Below are 16408 nucleotides of genomic sequence, written 5' to 3'. Positions count from 1 at the left end.
TAAACCTTTGCCGAAAAGCTTCGGCTGAAAGGCGGTATTTCTTCAGGAGACTAGCCTTAACTTTTGCATAATCATACGCATCCTGTGCACTCAGTCTGGCGATTACTTCCGCCGCCTCACACGGCAACATAGACAGCAACCGCTGTGGCCATGTATTTGGGCCGAAGTTCATTTTTTCGCAAGTCCTTTCAAAATTGCTTAGGAACAAGCCTATGTCGGTCCCGACCTCAAATGGCTTTAATAGCCTGTCCATGCGGTACGATTCTGCCTCACTTGATCGTCCCAGAGCGCCTTCACTTCCTTGAGACAACTCCAAACGTTTGCTTTCAAGTTCAAGTTGCATTTTTCTTGAATCGCGATCTTTATCGCGTTCTTCTCTTTCTCTTTCCCGTTCTGCTCTTTCTCTTTCCCGTTTCTCTCTCTTTTTGAGAAGTTCCAATCCCATTTGAATATCTTCCTCACTGGCCTGTTCGGAAATGATATGCAATAATTCTGATCTTAGCATTTCCTCGCGTACATCTAGGCCCAGTTCCTCACCAACAATCAACAACTCGTCTCTCAGCAGTGTCCTTAACTCCATGACTGCTGCTTTACTGCCTTGATTCTGCTCTCTAAATCTAGCTAGGAAAACACAACCTAGCTAACACACAACAATCTAGCTTCCCTACAGTTCTAAACAGAACAACCACAAGATGAAGCCTAGAGAGTCAAAGCAAGAATCAAGCACTCACCGCAGATACAGCACCATGTCGCAAAGTCCATCTCACCGCTGTCAGCCAGTTGTCAGGATTGGGGGCTCAATCCCATCGCTCGAGATCCGTTGCCAAGATTGGAGTCCGGCATGAATTCGAAGGTAGCTGGCCCATGCCGTCGTCCAACTTAAACACGCTGAGGACGTTGATGAAGGGAAGAACTGCTTCTCATCGAGAACGAGGAAAATGGGTTTATTTACAGAAATTAAATCAGTCTAACATGACTGCTTAAGAAAAAGAGTGTCAGTCCAACATGACTGCTCAAGAGAAAGTGTGTCAGTCCAACCTGACTGCACGAGAGAAGTGTGTCGAGCCTCCGCACAACAGCCGTTTTTAAACCCTCGGTCCTCCGGCGATGCAAGGCAGCGAAAGTTCGTTTCGTCATCGCAAAACTAGCCGCCTCCCGCGACAAGGTGACGCGCACACACACACACGCAAACACACAGGTGCGAAGGACTGGAGCCGACGACAGAGGGGAGTCGTTCCGGGAAGCTCGGAGACATTCTGGGTAGCTCGTTGTCCCGCCGCGGCTTGCTCATGCGTAGTGAAATCAGGTTCGCGCTGGGGACCTCGGGCACAATAGCTCGTCCGTCGAACCCGTTTCGTCACAACGGAGATGGGGCTCGTGGATGGAGGCGGTTTTCAGCACAAAGCCCGCTTCTTCGAACGCAGTCTAGCTGCAGCGACGGAGAGTGGGGGATGCGCGCCTTGTCCCCCAGTCGTAATTGGGTGGCAATTTTTCCTTGCAGCTCGCCATTCTTAACACCCCATATAGTTAATGTACAAGGACGACCAAAATTTTAGACACCTTACAGCACATCGTGCGGTAATTCAGACTCCAACTGCACGGCCATTTGATGATTTAGCCACCAAGTCGAGCACAAATAGAGATTATCTCATCTTTACACATTGCTGGAAGGGCCGTCTGCCACGTTGCCTGCATGCCCTTGAAACCGAAACTAGAGAAGCATAGTTGATCTAGTAGTTGCCAAGCGTGCCTAAACCAAAGGACAGGTCAAGCCAAGAAGTTGCAAAGGCTAGGCTGCGCTTGCGATTTGCACAATTTGGTGTGCGAGTTCCGCTCTTGTCATCCACTGTTCACAGGTGGCTAATACCATTGATAATGCGGGCGGAGTGTTTCTCTGAACACTGACAAAGTGTGCAAAGCGCGAGAAGGACTAGCATAAAAGGCATCGTTAGAAAATTGTGGCCAAGGATCTGTCTAGACCACAGGGAAGCATACTTGCACATAGCAACACGTTGACAAACTGGGGCTGTATTCTCGGACAATTCGTTTTATTTATCTGTTGTAAATAAGGTTTTGTGTATTCTCTTCCCCAGCTTAAACACTGATGAAAAGGTGGGACTTCTTTCATAAGCGCTTTAGCTTGTGCGTACTTTGTCTCTGCAGCTTTCCCTTCATTGCCACAGAAAGTTGTCCACAAGTATAGTCACACGAAACTGAAGGTAACCCTGAAAGTGATGATCCAAGAATAAGGCACATCTTTTGTGTGTGTATATATATATATATATATATATATATATATATATATATATATATATATTGTATGTATATATATATACAATATTCTACGAGGCCTCAAATGGAAGACCTGCTTGTGTTATTTAGACGACGTGGTAGTTTTCTCCCCTGATTTCACCACTCACCTCCCTCGTCTACGCGAAGTCCTTACTTGCCTTACCACCGCCGGCCTTCAACTTAACTTGAAAAAGTGCCGCTTCGGAGCCCGCCAGCTGACCATACTTGGCCATGTCGTGTCCAAAGACGGCGTCCTTCCCGACCCTGACAAACTTCGTGCTGTCGCAGAATTTCCGCGGCCGACTACAGTGAAAGAGCTGCTAAGTTTTGTCGGTCTGTGCTCTTATTTTCGACGCTTTGTGCGCAATTTTGCCTGCATCATCGCTCCCCTGACGAAGCTCCTGGCTGGCCCTCGTGACCTTCGCGACTGGACTCCGGCATGTGACCAAGCCTTCACCACTTTGCGTCGTCGGCTTACCTCACCGCCTGTTCTACGCCACTACGACCCAAGTGCACCGACTGAAGTTCATACCGACGCCAGCGGCGTTGATCTTGGAGCCGTCCTTGCACAACGGAAGCCTGGCTTTCCAGAATATGTGGTTGCATATGCGAGTTGTGCCCTCACGAAGGCAGAAACCAATTATTCTGTCACGGAAAAAGAATGTTTGGCTATAGTTCAGGCCTTAAAAAAATTTCGCCCTTACTTGTATGGCCGTCCGTTCGACGTTGCGACAGACCACCACGCGCTCTGCTGGCTTGCGTCACTGAAAGACCCGTCGGGGCGTCTTGGACGTTGGGCTGTTCGGCTCCAAGAATTTGACATTCGCGTCATTTATCGATCCGGGCGCCAACATTCTGATGCAGATGCGCTCTCCCGTTCGCCCATGCGATCCGACAAAACGCCACCTTCATCCGTAAAGTGCCCGGTTGCTACGCTTGCTGTTACTGACATGCCGTCTGAACAGAGAAAAGATCCGTGGATTGTCTCTCTCATTGACATTCTTAGCAGTTCTTCAACGTCTACATGCCCTCGAGCCCTTCGTTGCCAAGCCACCCACTTCGTGCTATGGGACGCCATCTTGTACCGCCGAAACTATCAGCCAAACGGTCGCAAATGGCTGCTAGTCATCCCTCGCCATTTGCGTTCCGACGTATGCACGTATTTCCATGCAGACCCACAACAAGCTCATGCTGGCGTCCTGAAAACCTACGAGCGGCTCCGCCAGCGGTACTAATGGCGCGGCATGTATTCTTATGTCCGCAAATACATTCGGTCATGTGCAGCCTGTCAGCGACGGAAGACATCTTCTCATGCGACAGGCCCTCTGCAACCTTTACCGTGTCCTGCACGTCCTTTTGATTGGGTTGGCATCGACCTTTATGGGCCTCTTCCATGCAGTGCTAACGGAAATCGTTGAATAATTGTCGCAGTAGACCACCTGACCAGATATGCTGAAACTGCTGCACTTGCTTCGGCTGCTGCTCGGGACGTCGCCGCATTCATCTTGTGGCATTTCGTCTTACGGCACGGCGCACCGCGAGAACTGCTCAGTGACCGAGGCCGTGTCTTCTTGTACGAAGTTATTAATGAGCTACTCGCCGCGTGCCGCACTATTCACCGCACCACTACGGCGTATCACCCACAAACTAACAGTCTAACGGAACGATTCAACCGCACTCTTGAGGACATGCTCACCATGTATGTTGAGTCTGATCATTCCAATTGGGACGATGTCCTCCCTTTTGTGACGTACGCATACAATACCGCCGTTCAGGCTACCACAGGCTTCTCACCATTTTTCCTTCTTTATGGGCGTGAACCATCCACTACCCTCGACACCGTACTACCATATCACCCGGATGCCTCTGAATTCACCCCTCTTTCCGAAGTTGCTCGCCATGCTGAAGAGTGCCGCCAACTGGCTCGCTCGTTCACGTCGGATACCCAAGGAATCCACAAAGATCGCCACGACAACGATCAGCCGACACAGTCCTTCGCCGTGGACTCTCACGTCTGGCTTCAGCTGCCCTTCCAAGCTCCAGGCCTTAGCCCAAAGCTTGCTCCGAAATATCAAGGTCCGTACCGGATCGTCGCGTGTACTTCGCCTGTGAATTATGTGGTCGAACCGGTGACGCCATCTTCGGACAAACGCCGCCGTGGCCGCGAGACCGTTCACGTCAGCCGCCTGAAGCCGTACCACGACCCCCTTATCGTATCATCGCCTTAGGTCGCCAGGATGGCTCCTCTTCGCCGCGGGGGAAGTTGTAGTGGGCAATATGCATGTGGCACTGTAGTTGTAGTGGGCAATATGCATGTGGCACTGTGCGGACTGCCACCGCTGCGGCGCGAGACACGAGCTCGGGCTGTTGATGCGAAGCGCTAGGACTCGTGATCTAGAGCTACCTGCGATCCCCCGAACGAGCTGCAATAAACCTCATTTCATTATATATATATATATATAGTTGTAGAACCTAAAAAAAGAAAGAAAGGGTCGCCGATTTTCTGGCGAATGCAATATTTCAGAGTCCCTGTTATTCGGATGTTTTGGCTGTCGCTGTCAAGCCTGAATTATCGGTAAGCAACTGCCATATTTACTCAATTCTAACGAGCCCTCGATTGTAACGCACACCCGTTTTCCATGACAAAAAAAAAAAAGAATAAAATACGGTGCACCGCGTGCTTTCATATAGAAATACTATTTTCTCTCATTTGGAAAAAACTGATTTATTCCCAATACAGTAAAGTTGCGATGAATAAAAACACAAATGGAAGCGGCGTACCTTGCCACCAAGATTTTCATTGCGCCGGTATGAGACGTGTGGGGCAATAGATATCACTCATCGTCGCCATCGGACAACTCCTTATCACTATCAACAGACCAAAGCATTTTGTCCTTGGTGCCGTCCATGGCATTCGAAATCCCTCACTTCTTAAAGGCCTTGTTGACCATAGCAGACGGGATCGTGCACCATGCATCTTTCACCCATCCAGCAAAGTCCTGCAGCGAGGCACGCTTCGCACGCAGACCAAGACTGCCGCCAGGTCTCTTCCGCCAATGGTTATCAATCCAGTCAGCAACAAAGTCCGTGGTCATTCAATTTTTTTCATTTGCGCACACAATCTCGCCACTCGGAAACACGATTCCTTTCGGGAGCGTCTTCCGTCTGAAGATAAGATACGGGCGCAGCTTGTGTCCATCCGTAGTGCAACAAAGCATTGCGGTGACTAGATTTTTTGTGGCCGGAAGACAAAATGCGCACTTGCTTCTTCACCCCCTTCTTTTCAACGGTTGTGGTGGCAGGCATGTCAAAGTAAAGCGGCATCTGATCGGCATTTTCAATCTGTCCGAAGTGGTAGCCGTTTCTATGGCACAACTTCAAAACATACCGCTGAAAACTTTCATGTTCTTCAGGCAATTTTTGGCATACCCCTGCTCGCCTTCGAAGAGAAAAGCCTTTTCTTTTCATAAAATTTGATAGCCAGCACCTGTTCACTTTGAAGTCACTCCACATTATCCCTTTCTGTAGGGCTAACTGCATCGCCCGTACTTTAAGCAGATCGGTCGTCACACGTCACTGTGTCGCTCGCTGCTCCTGCACGTATTCTGCGAGCAGCTCTTCTATTTGGCCGAAGTGGCTCTGCTTCGGTCCACTGAAACCCTTCCTTGTTGCTTTGCTGGCGAAAATATTCTCCTTCTGTTTGCGCCAGACTCGCACACAAGTTTTGGGAACTCTGAACGCCCGTGATGCGGCCCGATTTCCGCCCGTCTCTGCACACGTGATAACTTTCCTTTTAAATGCGGAATCATGGTGGACTCGGTGTGCCTTTGCAGTTGGCACTTCTATGCTGATTGAATAAATGCAGAAAACAGGAAGACAGGCGGTACACTAAGTTACACCAGCACCTGGTTACACGTACAACATGGAGGTATGCACATGGAGGAAGCTACGGCAGCTAGGCTAGAAGTGTATAAGAGGCGGCCATTTTTCTAATGCCGATGGCGATATGGTAACATGGATTTAGGGTCCTACTCGATTCTAACGTGAATGCAATTTCTGGACCTGTTTTATCAGAAAAAAGGTGCGCGTTAGATTCGAGTAAATATGGTACTACCTGTTGTGGACTTGCCCAAGCACACGATGCACCCGGGAGCCTTTGCTAAGATGTTCTGGCCTCCACAGTAACCAACACCCCAACTTTACCAAATGAATAACCGTAATTACAAGCCTTACTGGACTTCTTGCATGTTGCAGGGTTGCATTGCATATTTCTTTCCTTCTTTCTTTTTTTTTTTTTTTTTACTATGCCGTAGGCAGCCCTCCAAAGAGAAAGTCTTTTTCCTTAATCTTAAGAGATTAGTTACACCCATTCGCTTTCTTATCCATACTGCTGTTTCTTAACACACCATTAAGAAACCTATCACTTCCTGTTCTATCGCTTGTAGCACATTCGTTAGCTTTTTTGCTAGCTTCTTAGTTTAAACAATGTACTCAGCTGGAAAAACATCACTCAAGGTGCGACTCAAGCTCCACTACCACGAACACTGGCCCCACCTTTCGGATTCATAATCTTGCTGAATCTCCAAGGGCACTGTGGATCGTTTTAGCCGTTTCGACTTCACTTCCTGGGTTGGGTGCCACAGCACCTGCTCCTCCTGCAATTAGGACAACACAAAAGCAAAGGAAGGCATTCAGAAGTACTGTTGCCATTTTGTGGTGGGAAAACAGCAACAAAAAAATGTGACGACAAAAGACACAGCATAGTACACAAGTAAAAAGCCATACCAACAAGCTCAAGTTCGCATACTATTACTGTTGCAACTAGGCAACACGGCACCAAAAAAGAAAAAAAGAAGGTATGTTAGCTATATACCTTATGATAATCGTGAATACAAAGGAACCAAAACGTTTGGAAGCATGAAGTAGTAAGCAGGTACTAATGACAGTCATAGTCCCACACAACCTGAGCTTAAGCAATACATCTGGTTGAGGGTTAAAGACAAGGTTCATCCTGTCACTGGCGATGATGTCACTCCAGGTAGTGGCATACTACACACCTCACACTATCATCTTTCGATGACTTGGCAGTGCTAATGGGTACGAGAAAATAAAGATTCTGATTAGATAGACTAAAATGAATATACTCCCGTTATTGGGAACTTGAAGGGAGAATGGTAAAATGTGTTCATAGTATCAAAGAGAGTCACAGAAATGGAATTCTATCATTCTTGCTGACCAAAATATTCCTTACGAAAATGATGAATGAAACAACATCAATCAAAAATAAAGATGCAATCTAAAGTAGTTGCTGGTTTGATTACAGTGCTTACACAGCTAGTATATTCCTGAACTTGAACATTCTAAAAGTAACAGTAATTGCAACTGCTGGCTCTTATCTACTCTTAAGGCAGAAATTCACCAACAATGTTCAAACTTGCAGACTACCTCAAATTTATAGATACATCCATTCACTTAAGTATGCTCTAAAGCTTGAATTAAGGCGTCGTTACAAATGTGAGTCAACTTGAAAGCCCAACAACACATACTAGCTGTTTTCAACTTGTTCACATTTGAATTTGAACCAATGATACATTGAAAAGAAGCAAGTTAGCAAACAAAGTTGACACCATCACAATGTGGAAAGATGCCATTAATGATTACCTCAGAAATTATGTGTCAGAATTAAAAATGACTCGTCAAATTTTGGGAAACATTAGCACAAGGACAAGACATAGGGGATACAGCCGACATGACCAAGGAGCCCGGTATAAGATACACAGTTAAACCTCTATACAATGAAGTTGGTAATATTGGCAATTTTCTTCTTTACACCGTAATTGCACTATATCGAAATTCGACCTATTATGCAAATAAGTACAGCCGCCAATGGATTTTTTTTTACACAGAAGAGGCCGCAAAAGATTCCAAATTATCAGGCAATTGCAAAAAGCAAACTTGAAGGAGAAAAAATTCATTTTGATGAATTTGAGAGTCAGCGACGAAAGGTATGGTTTCATGCTGTGTCAACGATATTTTCACATCGGCGGTACAAAGCAAAGCCAGCCACGCTTTCATGTCCACTCTACCCCCGCGGCCGTTAGTGTGGGACGATAGTGGGATGACTGTCACGAAAAGTACCGGCAACAGGGAGCGAATGCTTCTTCTGCCTCTAGCTTCAACACCTCTAATTAAAACGAGATTATGCAATCTTCAGTGCCAAATGCACAGGCAAGGCAGCGCAAATGGTGCTATGCCTTCTTGGCACACCCACTCTTTGCACGCGTGGCAGATTACCTCTAAAATAGGGTGTGCAGGTTGCGCATACACTCAGCCACGCTAACAACCATGCACAGTCACAGCGATGCTAAGAATGGTGATCACAGTGTCATCCAGTGAAACACTGGTGCAACATACCAGCAACAAGTAGAACAAAAGGAAATGGTCTCATCGCCATAGCAACCAGTGCAGTTAGTCCGCTCACTTTTCATGCATAGGGCTGGCACGAATGAGTCTGCCTTATCAGTAACAGGGTGCATACACAGTTACATAATTTTATTCGCTGTACAAAACAAGAGCATGCAAAAAACAATGAAAGAGCAGCAGATGTTTCCCATAGGAAAGCATTGCCACATCTTAGATTAGAGACCCACGATTGGAGAGTCATCTCAAGCACCGCTTTGGAATAGGGGATGTTATCAGCCTTTCCTGCATTGCGTGCTGTCCACACCTAAAGAGTACATGTTGCACCATGCCGAGCAGAGACAGAGAAGATGGCATCTCACCTGTGTCCTCTTGTCTCGCAGGAAAATCTGCCCATCCCAATGACCCTGGATGAGAAACAAGGTCTCCTTGCCTAGCTTCACCTTCCCCGTCACCAAGTTGCACAACTCAGGCCCACCTAGGAATGGCTGCACAGAGGGATACAAACAAGAGGGAGAACCGAACACGGCATCACCCATGTAAGCAACCAATAGGGCAACTGTACAGCACGAAGAAGAAAAGAAAAAGAAAGGAAAAAGAAATGGGGGAAAAAAATGACAATAAATTACAACAGAGAGTGCTGTCTCATCTTCTACAGTGCTGTGTATCGTCAAATGCTTGAGGAACACTAAAGAGCAACAATGAGTCAAAACGGCAGGTTTGGCAAGTTGGCAGGCTAACACTGTTGTAAAGAAACGGTGCAACGGGAACAGAACAAAAGAATAAGAAAACACGGGCGCTGTACAAAAAAAGAAGTTGGCTGTTTCACCCGAAGGGCAAAGCAGTGACGGCGATGGCAAGGTTTACTGTTACAATTGAGCTTCTTGGACGGTGTGCAACATGTTGGCACGACGCTGCATACAAGGCAACTCCTGCTGGGCAGACGGAACAGCGCCCTGGCAACCACCAGGTGTCTCACCATGCTGGCTCGATGAAGAGCGCTACCAGTGGCACTGAAGGCATTGCACCTCAGCATTGCATGAGACGATACCGACAGATGCCACCAGCGTTAATCAACGCCCAGTGAAATGTTAAACAATGTTAGCTTGAAATTTCCTGCTCAAACCAGGAACTACAAACATATTTTCATATGCTTTACACTGATCAACCTGGCACCTGTCCACTTGTAACACTTGTCAGCATAGTCAAGGGTCTTAGGAGGCTTTCTCTGTGTGAATACTACTTCATGTGTGCCTTCCTGTAGTACACCGCATCACACTTCTGCACCAGCCGCGGTTGCTTAGTGGCTCTTTGGTGTTGCGCTGCTAAGCACGATTACAGGATCAAATCCTGGCCATGGCAGCCGCATTTCGATGGGGACGAAATGCAAAAACACCCATGTACTTAGATTTAGGTGCACGTTAAAGAACCCCAGGTGGTCAAAATTAATCAGGGGTCCCCCCTCTATGGCACGCCCCATAATCAGATTGTGGTTTCGACATGTAAAACTGTATAATTTAATCATTTTTTAATTTAATCACACTTCAGCATTTTGTGGTCATGCCATAGCTCTTTTAAGTAGCACGGCAAACAAACTTAAAATGTCCAATATTTGATTTTCTCCGTCCCTTGTCAAGGTAAACTAAGTACCGTATTTCAGCACTACGAGCTAAAGCACAATGACGACACAGAACGTTAAACATTTAGGAATAAGCAATACGATAGAGTGTTATGCTCCCTTATTCTAGAAGGTTCCTCCACCTCGACTCAAGAAAGTTGACGGCAGCACTGCCCCTTTAACAGCAATGGCCACTGTGCTTCATTGACACACCACGGCAATTCTTGGTTCAATCGAGCAGTGACACTGTGCTCAACTCACTGGAATGGAGGAATAGCTTTGAGTCAAGGACTCTTTGAAAATATGGAAGGTTAGCACAGTGCCCAACAACCAATCCGCTACTTCAATCCATGCCAGCAAGGCTATATTTGCTTGTGCAACGCACTTATGCACTCAGGGCCATGCATCGCAATCGTGGACCTCAAACACTCTGACAGCAGTAGATATGAGGAAGAATTTATCCGCCACTTGAACAGCTCAACTCACCTTGAGTTTGAACTCGAGTTCGGTGCGGTAGCCCGTCTTCTCCGATACGATGTTCACCTTGCCTCCGAGCTCCATGGTAAGGGTGCCCATGAGGATGCCCTTGCAGTGAGCGTACGGCATGGTGATTGTGTACGTCTCGCCTCTCGTCAAAAAGGACAACTGCGCTGTGCCTTCCAGAATTGCCGATAGTGAGTTGCCTGCAGGAAGGTACCGCAACCTATCAATTGCAATCACTGTAAAATTGTTCAGAAAGTCGTAACCTGCCATGCCATCAATGTGCAATGACTAAAGCTTCCACAATTTTTACATTGTAATTAAACAAAAACTAAATATTCTTGGCTGGAGGCTTCTCAGTGCATTTGAACTCATCCCTTAACATAGTCGTTGAACGTGGGTCAATGTGGGTTGCGAGTGACCTACAAGCGCTGCACCTAAATGTAAGGCTCCCAGAACTTTTACCAACTTTGCGCCTCATCTACTCCACTTCTACTTTCTCCACATTCCACTTTCCACCTTCAACTCCACTTTCCAAGTATATTTTTCTTTTTTTTCCCTGTGGAGGTGACTTTTAACAAACACTAACGAATGCTCCTTGTGATTGCGATGATGGCACGCCCTCTAGTACCTAAGCTCTCGTGCGAACGACATCATTCTCTCGATTCTCCTGCTTCCTCAGACGATTATTTGGATTCTACTAGCAGCAGTGAGTACGAGGACAATATCAAATGATGAGACCATAATTAGCATGATGGAGACTCAAAGGACCAGCCCGAGACAATCATTGGCTGTTTGGTTGCAAATTTCATATTCTGCCTGTTAACGATAGACCGATTTTTTGTGCAAACTCGTGTGTTATAGATATGCTGGGAATATTACACCTCTTACGTTCAGTATGGCTGCAGCATATAACAGAGGTCTGCTGCCACCAGCCCACCAGAGTTTGACATTTTGCCCCATATTTATGGCACTTACATGAAAGAGCCTGTACCCACTAGGCAGAAAACTGTTTTTTAAAGTCACATACCTCGTGAGCTAGAACATGGAAACTTTCATAGACCATGGGCAATCAAGATAAAAACATTCTGCACATTCTAGATTTTCTTTAAAATTTTTCTTATGGCATCAGTGCAACATTGTGAATATTTCCTGCACCTTTCAGTTACCTTCATTTTTCACAAATTGAAGAACACCATAACCTAAGACTGTGAGGACTTAAACTTTAAATCTTTGTAAGATATGTTTATTTAGCTTTCTGTTGATATACAGGGGCTAATTGTAACCATGACAGAATATTCAATAAAAAATTACTAAAGCCTTCATTTTTTTTCTTTCTTGGACTTAACAAGAGATCTGCCTCTGGAATGCAATTTTCACCTATGAAAAAAGGAAAACAAGGCCAGGGAAAGGGCTCACCATAGAACTTTGACTTTGCCAAAATTGTTCCACTGATGCAGAAGCCATCTGGTCGGTTGCTCACGTAGAAGGAAGAAATTGGCGGGTGATGAGAGACCTAGATTTAGGGGAGATAAGCGCCGCCATTAGCTCACTGTATGAATATTCTATTTGGGTTCACTGCTATCACACCTTACACATCACTGAATTAGGAATACACTCGAGCCTCGTTATAACTAAATGGATTATCATGAAGTAAAATGCAATGCCCCTTGAAATCCCCATAGACATTCACATATTTAACCCCTCGTTTTAACGAAGCAAAATTGTTCTGCCAATAGATATAATGAACTAGATCTGCCTCAAAGAAAAAAAATGTCTACCGTGGTGCACCGTTCTTCGGCACTCGTTCGGCCTGGCAGTTAAACATTCCCGTGTTGCACACGCCATCGAGCAACGCTGGTCCTTTTCAGCGCCGCTCGTAGCCACACACGTGTATGGTGGACGTGCACAAGCAGCACTTCTCTCTTACAGCACCTCTCTGTCACTTCGGCGCATAGCTGGCAAAGCTAGGCGTACTGGCTCGCCCTCCAAGATTTCGAAGTTGCCACGCCTGACTGTGCCGTGCCACATATAGATGGTGCTGCTTGTGCAACAGAGTGCAAAAAACCAGTGCCTCCACTTCTCTTTCAGTGCGGTGCGCGGCGCTGGCTGGGACAGCTAGGTGTGAACTCCGAAACTGCATCAGTGCTATTTTGGAAGCCACAAGCCGAGTTGAGCCGAGCCAAGCCAGCGCACTTACACAGAGGGGGTGCTGGACCTGTGGGTCCACAAGAAAGCGGTAGATCAGATAGTTTCAATTTTGCAATTTTTGCAGTCACATGCCAAATGCGTCTGCTTATACGACTGATGGCATTTCTGGCAGTGCACCAAGCTCTGTCAGCAATCAATATTCTGATTCTGAATATCTTAAATGTCAGCACAAATTGTACCAATTAATCTGGCAGATGAGGCAGTACCGTATTTTTTGCACATGCAACCTTCACCCAGAATGTTTTTAATTTGACAGTAAAGACGGAGTGCAAATTATATGTGAATTTCACTTTGAGGAGTGGCTTCACAGCACTGCAGTGCACGCTGCCATAAAACCACCCACCTCAAGAAAAAGTTGTCACCAACGCAATTCTGTTAACTCTTAGGGAACCCTACACTCTACCCACCTCCACAGGTTGAAGCTCCCTTCCCCCCATTTCATGTTCGCCACTTTGCATTTTAGTTGTGTTGGTAATTCAGTATTTCGGGCAATCCCTACCGTGACTGAATAATGCACTGGCTACTCTTTATCACCTTAATTAATGTGCATACCTGAGCTCTTTCTTATTTTCTTGGGAGGGGGGGGGGGGGGGGGGATGGCTCCAAAGCTGCACCCTCACCTTATAACTGTGACTCTCTTAAATTTTAACAAATAACGGTAATAAGTACATAAGTGCTTTTGTATTCAACTCTGATCAAAATGGGGCCACCACAGCCTCGTGCTAACAGCAGGTGACTGATAGAAACACTTGCGCTGCAAGCAAAATTAAATTCTAGGGTTTTATGCGCCAAAACCACAATCTGATCAAGTTGAGGCCTGCCATAGTGAGGGACTCTGAATTAATTTCGACTACTGGAGGCTCTTTAGCGTGTGCACAATCCACGGCACCCAAACACTTTTTCATTCCACCTCTGTCGGAATGTGGCTGCCGCAGCTGGGATCAAACCGGCCATCTCGAGCTCAGCAGCACAATGCCATAGCTATTGAGCTACCGTGGAAGGTGTGCCACTAGGAAATATGGGCCACAAAAAGAACTACAACAAGGCATGTAGGAGAGAGAGAGAGAGGGCGGTCTGTTATGGAAAGCTGAGGGGTTAGCCTGAATCAATGTGCTAGCCAGCTAGTCAGAAATGGGCAAAAGCTCAGAAACAAGAGTAACGGCTCCATTGCCATTGATGAACATAATGAGATCTTATCTACACACATAGCCAACAGCTCCTCCAGAGAGTCTCTAAACATGACTACATAGCATTTACCAACTGGTAACCATATCAGGCTACTGGGCATGGATTAAGACAAAAGTTTAAGACAACTGTTTCAGACAAAAGATGATCATCCAAATGTGCCAAATACAGTGCAAGTAACTGTAGTTCTCTTGCACACTGCAGGCAAACACACATACACGCCATCAATTCATGCACAGAAGCAAGTATATAAGAGTTTTAGAACCTTGAAAGCAAACAAACATGTTACTTCAATGCAAAATGAAATGCATTGCCACCAAGTAACATTACGTTTAAGCAGGCAGCAACAGTGACGGAGGCAATAACTGAACATAAAGAGAAAAATAGATTAAGGAGTTTCACATTGTGTCAATAATTGCACGGGGCTGTTTATATAGATTAGTCATACGCCCATGTAATGAGTTTTAGGTGGATGCTGAAGAACTCTAGTTTATTAAAATTAATCCAGAGTTCTTTACTACAATATGTCTCACAAAACCCACATTGATTTGGGATATTAAATCAATCAATCAATCAATCAATCACCAAATAAACAAACAAATGAACAAACCTGCTCAGCAATGTAGAAGGTTCGGCTGCCCGTCTCTGGGTGCTTCCAACAGCAGCGAAACACTTCGCCAAGAATGGGGTTGTAGGGCTTCTTAAGGCCCTTGGGCTTCTTATAGAAACCGGATAGGTACCACTGCACCACCAGCTTCATCCGTGTCAAGGGGTCGTCTTCCTGAACAGCCCTGTCATACCACAAACAACGCAGTTAGACAATTCATCTTGCATGCAACCCTCGCCCCTGGCACTGGAATTGCCCTGCTGTGTAGCACATCAAAAACCTCAAGACCTTTTGTGGCGCAGCCTCTGTTTATGAACATTTGTCAAAAAAGAAACAAGTTCTCTTGTTGAAATGATGGCTCCCACAACATTCATTGTTCGACCGCTCTTGATTACGCGAACTCTCCATCTTCTTGCGAATCACTGCCTTGTTTGGATATGTATGGCATTGTCACTTGCAGTCAATAACCGATTTTTCGTACGTTCCCGATAATTCAGGCACGTCCATGGCGGCACCGCCATGTACCCCACAGAGCCGATGTATAAGGACGTCTGCAATTTCGGACACTGAAATCCTTCGCCTTCTGAATTTCTGGGCTTCTTTCCATGACTGCTGGTCCAAAATGGCAATAATTGCAGGCACCACCGTGAGTATCTCGCAGCATCGAACCAGCACTCTCGTTCGCCGATCTGGTAGCAGTTGTGATCATTGCGGCAACATTAGGCTTAGGTGCTTTGGCATTCAATACCAAGCTTGCTGTTCGATGCTGTGTTTTACAGTGAAGTTTGTTTACGGCTACGTGATGCAAAATCTCTTCATTCTGTGCAAAAGCTTACACGTCTCATCACTTGGATCTTGGAAAAGTTGCAATGCTGGCAAGTGTCTATTTTTCTTAAATAGCCTTCAAATAGCACCTAAGCACACAACACCTGTACCTGGTGATTAGCAGATATGACCCAAGTCCCAACATGTCACCTTCAAGAGCTTTCTACATGCCACAGGCACTGCATAAGTATAGGAGGTGATGTTGAGGAGTCGCACTCACTTTAAACAGTAACTTATGGCAAGCTGTAATGGCAGCGTTTTGTTGAGCTTCGGTATCAAAAATGTCAATTTTTGTTCACTTTTCATCACACATCTACTCATATTTAGGACGTAAAATTATGCATAAAGGGCCTGCTCCATATCTACACTATTTAAAACAAGGCTTTTTATGTGGTCCAAAATTTCACTGCAGTTGGCCTCTAAGCCTTTGTTGCAAATGCAGGTAAACCAGAAAACACAACAACGCTTTCTAGTTGTTCTTGCCTTTTCTGCATTTGAATTTATACCATGTGGGGATGCGTGACTCTCACGCCTCCCCTGAGATCTAGTTTTCCCGCATAGCTCGTCCCCTGCAGGGCGGCTTCGCCCGCCGCGTGGCCTGGCGCCCGCGGCGGTCGGAGTGGTTGAAGCGCAATGCGAGAGATGGCGCTAGCGTTGCGCTGTGGCGGGGTTACTTAGGCGCGGGAAAGAAAGGCTCTTGGGCTTGAGCGGCGGACGGGCGAATGCGCCGGACGTCCCGCGCGCGCGCGCCAGTCCATGCTTCTGCGAGA

At 46.3% G+C, this 16408-nt stretch overlaps 1 protein-coding gene across 6 annotated transcripts in view; it reads right to left on the bottom strand.

The window, feature by feature from the left end:
* The window catches only part of Orp8 (Oxysterol-binding protein-related protein 8), a 137504-nt gene that overhangs the window by 21072 nt on the left and 100024 nt on the right, over positions 1 to 16408 (bottom strand). For all 6 annotated transcript variants that reach the window (XM_050184735.3, XM_050184738.3, XM_050184743.2 and 3 more), the window contains 5 exons: positions 14817 to 14997; positions 12230 to 12326; positions 10817 to 11013; positions 9075 to 9200; positions 6847 to 6947 (listed from right to left, as the gene is read on the bottom strand). In XM_050184735.3, coding sequence (XP_050040692.1) covers positions 6847 to 6947; positions 9075 to 9200; positions 10817 to 11013; positions 12230 to 12326; positions 14817 to 14997 — 702 coding nt within the window. The remainder of the gene's footprint in view (positions 1 to 6846; positions 6948 to 9074; positions 9201 to 10816; positions 11014 to 12229; positions 12327 to 14816; positions 14998 to 16408) is intronic.

The sequence above is a fragment of the Dermacentor andersoni genome, chromosome 4, assembly GCF_023375885.2.
Source record: "Dermacentor andersoni chromosome 4, qqDerAnde1_hic_scaffold, whole genome shotgun sequence".
In the NCBI taxonomy this organism is placed as follows: domain Eukaryota; kingdom Metazoa; phylum Arthropoda; class Arachnida; order Ixodida; family Ixodidae; genus Dermacentor; species Dermacentor andersoni.
Note: the sequence above shows the minus strand (reverse complement) of the source record. Positions and strands in the feature narration are given on the sequence as shown.